The sequence below is a fragment of the Lithobates pipiens genome, unplaced genomic scaffold (assembly GCF_037356315.1).
Source record: "Lithobates pipiens isolate NorthernLeopardFrog02 unplaced genomic scaffold, aLitPip1_a1.2 Scaffold_28, whole genome shotgun sequence".
NCBI lineage: Eukaryota > Metazoa > Chordata > Amphibia > Anura > Ranidae > Lithobates > Lithobates pipiens.
Window position 1 is genome coordinate 176,832,533 of NW_027507789.1, and position 16,835 is coordinate 176,849,367.

The 16,835-nt window shown below is 39.7% G+C and overlaps 1 protein-coding gene across 1 annotated transcript; it reads left to right on the top strand.

Moving 5' to 3' along the window:
• Window positions 1-652: 652 nt before the first annotated feature.
• Window positions 653-14,802, top strand: LOC143934925 (lysozyme C-like). The gene is made up of 4 exons (XM_077458488.1): window positions 653-793; window positions 7,441-7,590; window positions 12,012-12,090; window positions 14,624-14,802. The coding sequence occupies exons 1-4, from the start codon at window positions 664-666 to the stop codon at window positions 14,682-14,684; spliced, it is 420 nt and encodes a 139-aa protein (XP_077314614.1). The 5' UTR covers window positions 653-663; the 3' UTR covers window positions 14,685-14,802.
• The last annotated feature ends 2,033 nt before the right edge of the window (window positions 14,803-16,835 follow it).

The following is a 16,835-nucleotide window of genomic DNA, read 5'->3' on the forward strand; positions in this document are numbered from 1 at the left end:
GGGCTGTCCTTTCACGTCCTCACATCTAGTGCAGCAGAGCTATGGATTCTGCCTTGGTTTTGATGTAGTCAGGACCCTAGACCGCTGGAACTTAGGGGAGAAGATGTGGTTGAGAGGAGCAGAAGATTGGGTAAGTTCATCTAGACCAAAACAAGCAATTCACCCTTGAAGTGCAGTCACAGACCCAATGCAAGGGATCATTTTTTTAATTTCCTAGAATTGGGCTTTAAATAAATGTTCAGTGAAGGCACACTGTACTATTATTTTAATAACGTTATGATTATTACTAAATTATAGGTGTACTTTAACCCATATGGTAATTAACACTCATATTCTAGTATTTAGGAATATTTAGATGGGTGTATAACTAATATTTCCTTTAATTTCTAAAAAATAAAATGACACAAAACCTTCACATAATGTGTATTGCTTGTTTGCTAACGGCAAATACATCGAATTGCACAACTTCATTTTCTGGCAGGTAGTGCAACTAATCAGAATTATTTCCAGAAATGTTTTATATTCCAGTCTGGAGACCCAAAATAGTATAAATGATGACATCCCCGTGTCTTGTTTGCTTTGAATGTGCTTATCGCCTGCATTGTGTCACCATTTTTTACTATAAATAGGGAAAGTGCCGGTGCTCCTCAAACTATTTTCAGGATGAAGGTTTGTACTCTGTTCATTCTGTTCGCCCTTGTTGCTGGCACCTGGGCACTGCACAAATGTACCGTGATGAACGCCATAAAACGCGGTAACGTTATCGGAATTAAAGGCTACACTCTCGGAGATTGTAAGTATTGTTTTTTGTAATTTGATCAAGCCTTCTCTACTCATTAGGGATGAGCTTCGAGTTTGAGTTGAACGTAAATTTGACTCAAACATCGGGTGTTCGCCCGTTCGCCAAACAGCTAATTTTATAGGGCGTTCACAGCAAAAACGAGTACCCCATAATGCACTGCAAGACCACAGTGCATTGCTGTATGATGATTGGCCAAAGCATAAACCTGACCTGCATGCTTTGGCCAATCATAGCACGCTCCTAAGCGAGAGCCATAATTGGGCAAAGCCAGGGTGCCTTTGGCCAATCATGGCTCAGGGGGACTAAGTCCACACCCCACACTATATAAGGCTGCTTTCACAGGGCCCGTATAGTGTGTTATAGTGGACGGAGATAGAGAGATTGAGCTAGATTAGGCAGACAGGTTAGTTAGGTAGTGGCAGTGTATTTGATATATATATATATATATATATACTCTGCATTCAGCATAGCCTATATATACAGTGCATTTGGCGGTGTACAGTTTCTAATTCAGCACAGGCGGTGTACACAGTATATAATACAGTGTGTACAGTTTTAAATACATTTAAGGCGGTGTACACAATATATAATACAGTGTAGTGTGGTGAAAAAAAAATACCCATCATGTCCAGAAGGCCTCCAAGGAGAGGCAGTTGCTTACAGGCCACTAAAAGAGGGCAAACGACCTCTGAACTTTTTAACAGCAGGGACCATTAATGCACCCAGCAAGAGTAACTGTGAGGGGTTACTGTGTTCTGGCACCACCAACACCTAAGCCCTTGTACACACGGTCAGAGATTCCGACGGAATGTGTCCTATCGGACCGTTTTGTCGGATAATCCAACTGTGTGTGGTTTCCATCGGACTGTTTCCATCGGAATATCCGACGGACCAAGTTTTCCAACTTGTCCGTAAAATTTTCCGACAAAATGCTCCGATCATGTGTAGTCTACTCCGACAGACAAAGTGCCACGCATGCTCAGATCAAATTCCTAGACCAAAGCTATTGGCTACTAGCCTGAACGTAGTCCCGTGGTAACGAAAGATTTTCCGACAACTTTGTCCGACCGTGTGTATGCAACAGTTTCGGACAAAATCCGTCGGACAAAATAGTCGGACAAAATCCAACGGATTTGGTTGTCAGAATGCCCGACCGTGTGTACAAGGGCTAAGGCTGAATTTTTCAGCAGAGTATATAGTGCAGTCAGTGTAGTATAAATATACTGCTGTTCAGAGTATATAGTTCATTCAGTATATATATAAGTATATATATAATACAGTGTGGGGTATATAGTGCAGTGTACAATATATAATATAGTGTATTGATGTGGTTAAGGGGAGCCCTATGAAAGAATTAAGATAAAAATGGCATGGGTTCCTCCTGTCCATACCAGGCCCTGATATGGATTTTGGGTGGGGACCCCCACGCCATATTTACAAATAATCTTGGCGTGGAGTTCACCTTAATATCCATACCAGACCGAAGGGCATTGTGTGGACTGGGGGAGAAACCTATGCTGTTTTTTTAAATGATTTTTTTAATGTATATTGCCGGGATCTGGCAATACATTAAAGCCGTGAGCCATTTTAAATGAAATTTTTTCCTTTAGAAATGTAATTTTGCTGCAGTACTTTTCTAAACATGGGGAAAATGCGCTACTTTGCAGGGACCCCCTAGGCACGATATTTTAAGGAATATTACATTTTTCATTTTTTTACTTTAAGCATTCTTAAAATCACTGCTCCTGAAAAAAGGCAGTTTTAAAAAAAAAAATTTGCATTGATACATGTAACCTGGGGCAGGAACCAGGTCCCCAAATACTTTTTATGGCAATAACTTGCATATAAGCCTTTAAAATGAGCACTTTTGATTTTTCATATTCATGTCCCATAGACTTTAACGGTGTTTGCATACATTTTCTGTCTGTTCGCAAGTCCTGGTGCGAACCGAACCAGGGGGTGTTCGGCTCATCCCTACTATTCATGCAGATGCTAATTTCTCTTTAAGACTCTGTTTTAAAGCCGTATATAAGAGTAACTATGGATAAAAACCGCAGAACATGGAAGAATTAGTCATTAAAAGGGAGCAGCAGACCAGTGAGCCCATCTCTCTGTCACTTTGCTCTCTTTTCCTCTCAGCATGCTCCTTGTGATCATATGAGCATTGTGACATCCCTATTTGGCTTCTTGTGATGCTTCATCCTATCCCAGTCTAAGCTCTGTCTTATAGGGACTGCAGGAGACTGATACCAAGTCTAATTCAGGTACTCACATTACCTAAGAAAAAAGGACTTCATGATCACGGGCAGATCAACTTGATATTAGCACCACATCCCTTAATTGGTTAGATGTAAAAGGAGGTATTGGGATTTTTAAGGTGCAAAACAATTTGAAATAGTATCAACTATAATGTACGTATAAGCATTTTTTATTTTAAAGAGCAAAATAATTTTTTTTTAAAACATAACAATTGACAAGTACAGATCAATAAGATTTTTTGGATACAGCACTATAAAATGGAGTTCCCAACATGTTTCACCAATTTGTCGGGCTTCTTCAGGGGATGCTGTCCAAAGAGAGATACAAGCATTCTATTATAAAAAACATATACATTTAGTGATTACATCAACGGTTAGTTTAAGATCATATATCCCATACATGATTCTTTATTTTAAATACATAACAGCTTCAATATATACATGTGCATGTTTGTTACCAGGGCAACACTACTTACCTAGGTCTCTTGAAATATTAATCAAATCACTAAGAAGGTCGCAGGTATCTATCTGCATCCGGAAAATCATGTGCTAGAGGTGACAATAGGGGGCATTCAAGGACTGGCTAGGAGAGTAATAAAATATGACAGATTTGGTTTGAATGTCAAAAATGAGAATGAGTCTCCAGGATAAAAATATAAAGGCTTAATAAGAAAGGGTCAACTCACAAGAACAAAGCAGAGGACTTAATACCAAGGGACGAATGCTATGTAGACATGCTAATGCTTTTTGCTAAGACTATCCATATAGCCAAAAAGTAAGAAACAAGGAAATAATAAAGACTATTCAAAAAAGGGAAAAACACTTGCAGTATAAATAACAGCAAGAGTAGTTTAATACAACATCAGCATAGCAAAAAGTGCTCAATAAATGCTCGGAGATGGCAACAGCCTATATTAGAGCAATATCATAAATATAGTTTAGTAATAGTTTTTCCTATAGTAAAAGGTTTAGAGTAATTACCTAGCATTTTGCTAGAGCATGTATATGTTCCTGGTTTCCATCAGTGTCTAATAGATGGAGCCAGCTGCCTTTAATAACCCCTATCCAGCCTAGACCAGAAGCAGTTGTAAAGACTGCGCCACGCATGCGCGAACCGTGTCACATTCACCCTTCCATTCGTCACCGCTGGGTCTCAAAACTCAACCTCAGAGGTAAAGAATATCACTCCCTCTGGTGGTCGGAGGGGAGATCTCCTCACATCCCAAGGACAGCCAAGGGATACAAGGAGATCCATGGAGGGAAAGAGGGGACGCACACGTGGCACAGTAGATCCGGCGTCTTTAAATTAAATACATACAATAATGGTGTAATAACAAATTCAGAGCAGCATTCATTTGTGTCTATAATATCTTGCTGGAATTAAGCTTTGAAGTGGACCTTATCCCTTTACCTTTACAAAGCTTACATAATCAAAGTCAGTGCCAAAAAGTACTGGTTGTAGCTAAAATCCCTTTGGCCCTGTAAGCATAGCTCCCTGATTTTGAGGGGCTGTACCTGATTGTGAACAAAGTCCCTCAGTCCCTCTTTCCTCCACATTTGTCCCTCAATTTTGGTGTGATCTATATTTTTCTGTTCGAGCCCAGGTTCTGACAATTAGTAGTAAAAAAACACTTGTGGGTTTTACCATTCATTTTTTTGTATAGTTCTCCTTTAATAAGGCATGTCAGGGGTGTGTTCTATGACTACATACTTTTGCTAATAGGTGTCATTCATTCCCATGTCCTTCATTCCCATCTCAGAAAGTTGGGAGGTATGCCTGTGAGTTCGGGGAGCCAAATGCTAGATGCATGCTTGAGCACCAGCCACAATTCATTTACTAAATAAGAATGTCTCAACTGGCAATTTTTGGTCTCTCTTTACACCTAGTAGACACAGGGAACCAAATACTGGATGCAGGCTTACGCTTCAGCCCTTGATTTCAGCTTCAACTCAAAGTTATTTCAGTCCCCCCGAGCCACAATTCCAATACTAAATGAGAATGGCCCAACTGCTACTTTTTTTTTTTGGTCTCTTTTTGGGCCCCATGGACCCAGAGAACCAAATACTATAAGCATGATCGAGCTTGAGTCCTGCATTTCAGCTTCAATTCAAAGTTATATTACCCCTGCCCCAGCCACAATTCCACAACAACAATGAAGGGAGATGGCATGTTACATCTGATCTGAGGATGAGAATATATATTAAGATCTAATTATTAGTAAAGCGCTCATTATTTCTGATAAAGGTAATAAATATTGCACCTCCTGTTACTCTGTTATGCTATTCAAGGGGGGACAGGACAGGTATAAAAATAATTAAAGCATTTATTATAAGTGCCTAGGGTCCCTGAATTAATAATACTGTGCATGTTATGAATGCTGAACTATTTAAAGTATACAGGTAGATAAAGAGGGAAAATAGGTTCCCAATCAGTCCCCAGCTGTTTACAACCATATAGCTTCTTGTGATAGACTCACCCGGGACAGAGGCTTTTGGCTGAATGCTAGTCTCTTGCCTACCGACTATGGGCCCTGGCATTTGAGGGAGCTACAAGCATTTAGGAAGATATTCTGTTATCTAATGCAAAATTACATTATTAAGGAGGCCATGATGGTCTCTGCCAGCGTGGGACTCATAGTAGATGTGTGTGAAAGCTGATAAATGAGATCTGGGAAGCCTTGGGTCTCCTGTTTTCTACTAGTCTGAAGGGTCTTTCACCCATTGTTGATTTTTCTAATTAACAAACCTTTGTCTCCTAGCAAACTATTGGGAGATGTTTATACTTGTAATAATGTACAGTATATTGTAAGTTGTAAGCTTGAAGCCGAATAGTCTAGGCACCTAGGCTGGTTTAAATGACTAGTTCATTATGTTTCTGGTTACAGTTGTATTGTTAGGGTAATATGATCAGGAGGGGGGAATTCATCCTGGTGTATATATTTGTGTGATATTTCAAATAATCATTTCTTATTCTAGTTCACTCCAAAACTGGTGTTACCTAGTTCTTGGGGTAACTTAGCCAGATCCGCCAGAACTTAGGAAGCAATATACTGACGGAAGCACTCAAGCAGAGTGTGGAATGTTCCGTTACACTTCTTGTGTCTTCTTCTGTTACACTTCTTGTGTTAAATCAGATCACAATGGGTGTAATGGCTATTTGTGCCCAGAATACAGAAATAGCACAGTGTATTAGGGAGCTTTTGGTTTCTCCTATAGGTCCAATTTGGAGCAGATGTTTTTTCTTCCAGTCAGCTCATCCAAAAAAAGGAAAATGAAAATATGAAAAAGGAAATAGTTATCCAAATGCACATATACAACTCAGGGGTGTATTTGTAAAAAAAAAAATCTGCAGAACTATTCATTCTGCAATACTGCATGTACATTTGTTTTGTATGAATGCTGGCAAAATTGAATGTTACTAGGCTATTTTTTCTCAAGGTCGGATAAGTTAAAATCAGTAAAATACCACACTAAAGCCATTAGAAGAAACTGATGATTTAAAAAAATAACATTACTAGGATTGTCAGCTCCATCTAGGGGCTATAATGTGGTATTTTCCTGATGCATACTATTCTTATGACCGAATGACATCCACACTGGAGAAAAAATAGCCTAGTAGCATTTGATTTTGCCGTCATTCACCCAGGACTACAGTTTTGCAGAATGATTAGCTCTGCAAATGATTAATAATGGATTCATTTATTTTATTTATCTTTCTTATTCCAGGATTGCTCCTCCCCCCTTTATGACCTACTTTGTTTAGTTTTTAAGAGAAGCCAAAATTACCTTAAAGACTTGAACTTAATGATAGACTTAATAAAAGCTGTACTATCTCTTCCCATAATGAAAATGCTCTATGAATGGAGGAGGCAGCAGACATTTGATCCATCCACCCATTCATAGATTCATTCATTCTATTCATAGAATTATTTTCATTAATAGAGACTATAGTACAGCTTCTATGAATGGAGAAGGGGGCAGAAAGGGGGGCATAATTGGTACACTTGATGAGTGTCTGTCCCAGGTCTAGCAGCTTGTATTAACCTATGCAGAACTGGGAGAATATACAGAGGATGTAGAGGACTGAAGGGGTATGCAGGGGTTGCAGTGGACTGAAGATTTAAAGGAAGAGAGCAGTCACCAGCACAAGGGATACATCTCATTCAATGTAAGTACTTGCCTTTGTTCTGAAAAGAAAAACGCTTTAAGCAGATTAGCTATTATTAGAAATTTGCCAGCTTCACAAACGGAAACTTAATTATTAATACGTTATATATAATGGCAATTAGTAGCTAAAAAAAAGGTTTTGGGTTTCACCAAAGTTCTTCTAAACACTCATAAGTAAAATATATTCTTTCCTTTTTTTTTCTTTTTGTTTAGACATGTGTTTGGTTCATTATGCCAGTTACTATGATCACACCTTGAACAGAAGTCCCTCTGAATATGGCATCTTCCAGATCAACAGTTACTGGTGGTGTGACGATGGCTACACCTCTGGGCGCAAAAATCTATGTGGAACATCTTGTTATGGTAAAGTGTAATTAATGTATAAGGATAATAATGGTAACACCTTAACTGCTGATATTTTGCTCATGGCCTATTCTATTATCCTAAACTAGGGTATATTTACAAAAAAATATTGATTTTCAGTTACTTTTAGCAAAATGTGGACAGGTGCAGCATGGTTTGTTGGCAGTAAACCCACAGAGAACAGAACTTTTATCTAATTTTCACACCAACCCTGGCAGGAAGACACCCAACCGTAAACACTCACGCAATGTAACAGAAAAGTGTGTCAGAGCAGGTCTCAGATGTAGCAACAACATCTCTCTTGAGGGGCAGAATGTGGCCTGGCCAGTCCATTCCTAAATGGGAAGGTCTGCAGGAAGGATGGCGTGTCCCTCTCCTTTCTCTACTTGGCTTGAACCTCTCCTTGCCACTTGTCACTGTCCCTAAGAGATGGGTGACATGTCCCTACACATGCGAAATGCCCACCAAGCCTGAGAGCCAAGGCCTTAAATAGGCTCTGCCTGACCCAAAATGGCTAACAGAGTCACATGGGGCAGCATCCATTCAAATAACTTCCCCAGTGACCCAGGAAACCATAGAGGAACCATGTTCCCCTTGACTTCCTCTGCCCCTGCAATGCTGCTGCGGTTGAGCATCACCGGTGGATAAAGTAGACTGCACTTACCTACAAAGAAGCAACCAAACATCTTAACCAGACTTGCTGAATATCATGATTGTACAAATATGATGTACCTCCCATGCTTGCTGACAATGAATTCTCACAAACTCTCATGAGAGTGAGAGAGAAAGCTGTGCATGATGTCATAAGCCTAGGCTTTTTACCAGATAAGAAACAGGAAGTGGACTGTAAAAGGTATTTACTGGCAGAAAAAAAAATGTTTTACTATCCAAAGTTAAAACAACAAGGGCAGAATATTTAATAGATGGAAAGTTGAAAAAAATTACTGAAGTTCCGCATTAAGTACATTGCCAGCACTGGTCAGCTACATCAGGGAAGATATATGTTATCTTGCTAGAAACCACTCTGGCTTGTATATTATGTCAACTTGTCCAGGTGGCTATTGAAGGTTAACAAATGAGAGGTACAGAGATTTCTTAATTGTTGGAGATTAGAGATAGGGATGCCTTTTTTTCTGGCTTTAACAATGGTATCAACTCCAGAGGACATGGCTTGTAGGTCAGACCAGCACCCTGTTATAGCTGCAAACAGTGTAGTCTTGATGTTTCCTGCAAGAAGTCATATCAATCACAGTAAGTAACTGTTGTTGTACCTGATGGGCATATTTGATTGAATGCTCTTTGGCTAGAGCAGGATAGTTGTTTTTCCTCACCTGTGTCCTGGCTTTACCATTGCACCAGATGGTCACATGGATTATGGCATCCTAACATTGGGAAGCTCCCTTAGAAGCAGGGGTTGGAAAGTCCCTGTGATCTTTAGGGGCTAGGACATTTTAGTATTTTTCCCCATCTGGCCAAATGTACCGATTGGAAGACTTAGGTCCCTAAGTGGTGTTGGGAGCACAAGCATCCACCATGTGTCACACCCCAAAATATTTATTTTAGATTAAGGAGTGGCTACAATATCTTTTGGTTGGTTTAGTTGGTTTATTTTTTGCAGCCTGTTAGAGAGATTTCCCCCCATTTCCTGTACTGGAGACCCAAAAGAAAACAAGAGGAAACCCGATGCTTGCCCTCCTACACAGTTTTTAACACCACTGAAAGTTTTCCACTTACATTTTGGATTTGCCCTCACATTTTGACTCATTAACAATGGTCACAAGCACAAATAGTAGGAGTGAATCTACCTAGACACACACAGCAATAAAAAAATGGCAGGGGTTCCTATGCTTCCCTACTCTATCAAAGGCTAACAAAAATGTTGCATATGCACTTTAAGTGTTCAGCAAAGGCCTATTTTTTCATATTTTTTCCAGTTTTGAAAAAAGAGAAGAAGAATTAAAATTTAAGACAGAATTTTATTTTGTGTTTGTGACCCCCAAAAATGTATCACTCCGTTGCAGTTACTGTGACACCAGGATATGAAATGTGGGGCGTGTATGTCATCAAGACACTGACAGCAATGAGCACATTATCAGAAGTTATAGAAGTTGTTCCTTAGAGAATAGGTATCACTTCCCCATTAGGGACACAGATGACAATAAAATCTAAAAGAGGTTTTTAACCTGTCCCTACCTCAACAGATAATCAGTTATCGCTGGAGTTAGACATTTATCTTTATTGGATTGACAATACGTAAAGTGTTCCTGCCAACCTTATTAGTATTTTACATTTTGAAAAAGTCCAACCTAAGAGCAGATATCACAAGATGCCATTACCATTATGTGGCAGGAAACCGTCCTTCAAGTGTTTTTAGGTTCACTTTGTTACTAAGGGCCTTGTTTCCAGACTTACCCTGTTTTGGATCCCAGACAAATCTCTGGCCGAGTTATCTGCACCTGGTCTAATTCAAATGTCCATGCATGCATGTTTAGAAGGAGTACGCTGACACACACTGTTCAGTGAAAAAGCTTCCTTTATTGCTCTGGGCATATAGCCCCTTTATAGTAGAAGATGACTCATTGTTTGCAAAGCATCATCTCAGGTGTATTCTGTGCTGTCAAGCGGAGATTGGAGGACCCTTATCTAAGGGGTCCTGGCCAGTTTCATCCAGGTTTTCTGCTGATGGCTTGTGGACTCCTGGACTCACTCCGATGGGAGGGGGGTCTCTAGGTGAAGCATTTTGAGTAAGGAGATTCAGCATATATCTTGACATAATAGAAATAGTCAATTAATCAAAGTATTAAACAATCCATAACAACCCTATCAACTGCCATTCATCTTCAAGTCATAGGAGTTGGTTTACTAAAACTGGAAAGTGGAAAATCTGGTGCAGCTGTGCATGGTAGCCAATTAGCTTCTAACATCAGCTTGTTCCAATAAGCTTAAAGAAAAAAACCTCGGAAGCTGTTTTAGTAAATAAACCCAACAGTGTCTCAATGACCAATACGAAATATATTGCTGATAAAATAAAGTTAATAGGAATACAAAAGACTGCAACTCATTTCAGGGCCAAACAATCCCCCTTCAGGAGGGCTTAGTTCAGAGTCCTGCCAGCGAGAAAAATGAACATGACTTTCTAAATCCTCAGCCTCAGGGGTGAATTTCCATCAGGGACTTTTTTACAGGTTCTACCTCCCCATCTCCAGACTATTGGAGGGCTCTCCAACTATCACACTTTCGGAATGTTCCCCAGACATGTGCTCTTCCACAGGAAACTTCACTTCTTTGAAGCATCATGTCTAGGAGAGGACCCGATTTGTAAATCTCTCTCTACATTATACAAATTCTTGTTAGATCTCCATGCGCCTTCGGATCCCTATTTTCTTGCCAGGTGGGCAATCTGCATTGTACCAAGAAATTATATACAAGTTAGTAACTCGGTCCTTGCCAAGTGATTCCCTCAGAAAAGCAACCAATGTTGGAGATGTGGCTCTCAGGCAGGTACGCTCCTTCATATCTTTTGTGATTGGCCGGGTCTACCTCCTTTATAGCAGCCAGTCTTTCAACGTATTCATATTTTTACATACATCTCTCTCCAAGATGATTGGGGGCAGTTCTACTTAACCTTAAAATTCTCATTGGGAAATAGTACCATAAATCTCTGCTTTAACACCTTCTAAATGCCACCAGAGCTTGTATCCCTAGTGTCAAGAAACAAAAGTCTTCCCCAATGGCTAGCCAGAGTGAATGACATTGAATACATGGAAAACCTGACTTCTGCACTTCAAGACAAATCTCAGGCACATAAGACCAGGTAGTTCCATTGGGACCTCTTCCGTTTCTCTGATGAATACCTCCAATATTTATAAACTGGCCTACCCACCTCTCACATTGAGTTGTTTGACTTGCCTCTGTTTCTCCCATGCCCTCAGCTGTAGTCTTCTCCCTAATTGTGTTTCTTCCCTCTCACAAAAAATATTAAAAACCTGAAACGCACGGTCCAGGCTGGAACCTTTTTTATTGACTTCTCCCTTCCCCAATTGTTTGAGTAACATTTCCCTTGTTGTCCTGGTTTGCATCTTGTTGTCACTACTTGGGAATTGTAGGTTACCTCTGTGTGAAAAAACCTCTGTGATGGATTACCAGTGTGGTTCCTTACAAGTTTCAACTAACTTTCCAATTTTATAAACGTATTGTTGTATCTCATGCTTGTGTGTTTTTTTTTTTTGTGAATTATTCTGTTTGCACCACTGTACTTTCTACTTTATGTATTTTGAGAACATCTTGTGTGCACTTTAAATGCTCACTCTGCATGTTGTAAGACATCGACTTCTCATTGTTATCTGTTGCATGTGTTTAAATAAAAAATAAAACAAAAAAACAATAATAACATTACATTTTTATGTGTATTATATGTTTAGGCCTACTGGACAGAGATCTTACAGATGATGTAAGATGTCTAAAGAGAATTGTGAGAGATCCAAATGGACTGGGTGCCTGGTAAGTTATGTTTATTAACCATCTGATATCCCCACTATGGCCGAATGATGGCTGCAGGGCGGATGTGAATTCACGGGAGGCCGTCATATGACGGCCTCCCCTGTGCACGCTCCCTGTATGCGCCCTGCATGATCACCGAGTCACGGGGAAGTGAAAGGGCAATTTACAGCAAAGGCTGAGTTATTAATATATGGGTTATTGATTTTTATTTTGGTACCTTTGGCTGGAGTTCTGCTCTAAGGATGCCTCATTTGCGGAATGCTTAACAATGTAACATGTATAGAATTAGAGCAGCCTGGCTCTTTTACACAAGTGGTCTGATCGGGTCCACCTGTCAGTTTTCAAGAGGACCTGATTGGAAGCTGTATGTTAGTCTATGGCAGCCAGATGTAAGCATACTTGTTTACATCAATTTGATAGCAGGTAATTGGATATAAATGGATGGAAGTCTGTTTACATCTGGCCACCCATGGGTCTAATAAGGGTCTGGAAAGCTCTGCTATTTAAAAACTAATGTTATTGGACAAGACATGGCTAGTGTGCAAGGGGTTATAGTGGTATATACTGGCCCAAGAGTACCCGGTACAAAAAACTTGCATTCACATGTGCGTTCACTTCTGTACGCGAGCTTGTTGGGATGGGGCACGTAAAAAAAAAATAGTTTTTCTTATTTATTTTACCTTTTATTTTTTTATTTTTACACTGTTTTAAAAAAAAAAAAAATTTCACTTTTATTCTTATTACAAAGAATGTAAACATCCCTTGTAATAGAAAAAAGCACGACAGGACTTCTTAAATATGAGATCTGGGATCAAAAAGACCTCAGATCTCATATTTAGAATAAAATGCAATAGAAACAATAGAAACAAAAAAAGAAAAAAGAAAAAAAGAAAAAAGAAAAAATTGTCATTTAAAATATTTTTTTTTTAACCACTTCAGCCCCGCAAGAATTTACCCCCTTCCTGACCAGAACACTTTTTGCAATTCAGCACTGCGTCGCTTTAACTGGCAATTGCACGGTCATGCAACGTGGCTCCCATACAAAATGTACAACCTTTTATTCCCACAAATAGAGCTTTCTTTTGGTAGCATTTGATCATCTCTGCAGTTTTTATTTTTTTGCACTATAAACAAAAAAATAGCGACAATTAAAAAAAAAATGCATTATTTTTTACTTTTTGCTATAATAAATATCCCCAAAAAATATTCCTCAGTTTAGGCTGATACGTATTCTTCTGCATATTTTTGGTAAAAAAATCACAATAAGCATTTATTGATTGGTTTGCGCAAAAGTTATAGTGTCTACAAAATAGGGGATAGTTTTATGGCATTTTTATTGATAATTTTTTTTTTACTAGTAATGGCAGGGATCAGCGATTTTTATCCTGACTGCAACATTATGGCGGACACATCGGACAATTTTGACACATTTTTGGGACCATTGGCATTAATACAGTAATCAATGCTAAAAAATTGCATTGATTACCGTAAAATGTTGCTGGCAGTGAAGGGGTTAGCCACTAGGTGGAGCTGTAGGTGTTAAGTGTGTCCTAGGGAGTGATTCTAACTGTGGGGGAGAGGCTGTGTGTGGCAAGTCACTGATCACCACTCTCAATTACAATTACAGAGAGAGCCGATCAGTGACAGTGTCACTAGGCAGAACGGGGAGATGCTTGTTCACATTAGCATCTCCCCGCTCTTCCTCACCATGAGACGGTGGTGGGTATCCCCGCGGACATCGAGTCCACAGGACCCGCGATCCGAATACGGAGCTCGCGGTGGGCACGCACCTGCTATGCAAACCCCGCGAGATCACGTAGTATAACGTAATTTCGCGCAGCTAGCTGCTGCCATAACAAGGATATCCTCCTTCAAACAGCCAACGTAAAACTGCGGGTGGCGGTCCGTAAGTGGTTATTGATAAACAGGTCTATATATAATACATGTGAGTGTGTTTTCCCCCCCCACCCCTTACTCCCCTCCCTTCCCTTCCCCTCTCCACTTTTCCTCCCACACTCACATGTATTATATATAGACCTGTTTATGTATAAACTGTAACTTTTGTGAACAGATCTTTGATTTAAGCAAGAAGTAATGCAGCCTTGAAGAAGCCGATTTGTCTGACTGCGAAACATGTCTGCCTTGATTGCTTGTTTACATTTACTTGCTATACTATCATGATCCCTTACGGATCTATATTGTTTCTATTTGTAAATATATGTATGTGTTCTTATGTATTTTTCTATGAATAAATTATACTATTTTACTATTTTTGTGTTTCAATATGGATGTCTAGAGTTGACCACTTAATGCCCTACTTGTCTTTTTTCCCTTCCCTAACTTTAAACCAGGGTTGGCACTCTATGACAACAACTAGTCTTTTGTCTGGTGGGTCTTGACTATATATTTACATGACCCTAGCCTATTTCACTATATTTATTACATCATGTTGAGATGGCTAAGAGTGAAAAAGTAAACCATTCATAAAACATCACACAAATTGAAATGAACTCATAAAATCTTCTTTTGACAGGAGCGTCTGGACAAAGTATTGCAAAGGACGAAACCTTAACTCCTACACCACCGGATGTTAACTGCCCTCAATACACTCTGTTGATAAGATATGTTTGCTGAATAAATACAGTTGTGCCGTCTGTTACCCGAGCTACACTCATCATACTTTGCCAAATAAACTTTAAGTGAAAAATTCTACTCCAGGATGCTTTGCTTTTTTTTTCAAAATGCATATATGTTTTATTCAAAAAAAAAAATCTTTCCTTATATCATTTACTGCCCATCACCTAAAACAGCCACCAAGGCCGGCCATAGACGGTTTGAATCTTTGTTCCGCATCAATGATCGATCAACTTGGGTACAACCAGCCTGCCGGAAATCCACTTGCGATTATCGCTAGTGGCTGCTATAGCCGCTAACAATAATCACTGTCTTCTCCTGACGGGAATGGCTTTCCCCGCCCGGTCCTACCCCCCACCAACAGGATTCTATGGCAAGCCAGGGCCTGATGGTCCCCAGGGTCAACGATCAGTAACGTAAACACGGGAACCACCAGGAAGTGACGGGAGGGGCAAAAAAGTGATCCAGTGCCAAATCCACCATGGGGATCACTTTTATCTGAAAGTCCGGTGCCTGAGGGAAAAGAAAATACTGGGGTTATGGCATCTAGCTGCAGCCATATCCCCTGGTATTTAATGTTGAACAAATTATGGATTTTCCCAGTTAGGTGATCAGCAAGTGATTATTGTCCACAGATTTAATAGTTAAGTCAGTCTCTTCCTGTAACTCCTTCAAACCCTGTTTTTGTCTATACGTATATTTGGTAGATTTTCTTTTTCTCTTTATTTGGCCAACATCAGAAGTTGTTTTTTCCACCATACTAACAAATAAATAAATATTTTTGTAGATCATACAAAGAGTGATATATAATTCTTTGCTAGGCTCTAAATTGGTAAATGGACTTTAAAGAGGTTGGGTTTACTTCCTCTTTGATTCCCTGCAAAGGTAAAGCATAATGGACTACTATGCATCGCATAGTAGTACATTATGTGTCACTTACCTGACACAGGAGCCAGCGAAGTCACCGCTGTCCTCTTGTGTATGGAGCCTCCATCTTCTTGGTGGGTCTCGCTGCTCCGGCGCTGTCATTCGTCGGAGCCGCGATGACATCACTCCCGCGCATGCGCACGGGAGCCGCCACTCGCAGCATATCGCGGTTAACTGCGACGTGCTCAGTGCGCCTGCGCGCTGCTGTCTACGGAGCATGCGCCATAGACAGCGCTGCCTGTCTTTCGGCAAATATCTCCTAAACCGTGTAGGTTTAGGAGATATTTATTGGACCTACAGGTAAGCCTTAATCTAGGCTTAGCTGTAGGTCAAAGTGGTTTGTAAGGGTAACTCCAATCATCCTAATCTAGCCAACTTGTCTACAGTGAATTCACCATTTATAATATACTGTAATTGCGTATATGTCTTCCTTAGTACCAATTTCCTTGCAAAACGATTCATGTTTTTATCTATTGAATATGGACAAGTTTGGTAGTAAGCCCAAAAGAGAGGCCCTTCATCAATACCTCCTTGTATTGGGAGTAAAGTTTAAAGGAGGATTAGTTAAATATTTCTAACATTCTAGCCTCCTCTTATTTCTCAGGATGCTCATTATCATTGATCATTTCCTTTGGATTTTAATTTGCTATTCTTAATTCTCATTTCTGTCCCTTGGTTGGGCTTCTTTCCCCCGTATGCCTTGTCAGGATGTGCCATTTTTTTGTTTAGTAGGTCTTGGTTGTATTGGAGACTCTTTTGCCTTTAAAAATAATTTTGTTCTTTGGTGTTACTTGGGTGATGATTATCTCTCATCTTCGTACCCCCTTTCTACTGAGAATGTGCCTTCCGCTTTGTGAATTTCATTTTTAAAGAATAACTTCACTTAAAAAATGATGGGAGCCAGCTGTGAAACAGTGAGAAGTCATAGCCAGTGAAATGGATATTTTGATGATAGGCAACTCCTATCCTCATATTGATTAGTGGTTCCAAATTAATAACTACTGCAGTAGGGAACAGACACAAAAGATACGCTCAGCATCTTTCCAAATAACCGTTCTCCTTTATTATGACGCATTTGAAGGCTTTTATACACATGATTACGTAGGTATCACATTAATATTACAATTGTACGTTTATGGTAACAAGGTGCGTTACATAGGCAGGCTAATTCTAATCTGGACTTA

What these genes read in the sequence shown, in the direction of transcription:
- LOC143934925 (XM_077458488.1), top strand. Translation starts at nt 664, where the DNA reads ATGAAGGTTTGTACTCTGTTCATTCTGTTCGCCCTTGTTGCTGGCACC. An exon ending in AGGCTACACTCTCGGAGATT is followed by an intron (nt 794 to 7,440) that starts GTAAGTATTGTT and finishes CTTTTTGTTTAG; the next exon opens with ACATGTGTTTGGTTCATTAT. An exon ending in CCAAATGGACTGGGTGCCTG is followed by an intron (nt 12,091 to 14,623) that starts GTAAGTTATGTT and finishes TTCTTTTGACAG; the next exon opens with GAGCGTCTGGACAAAGTATT.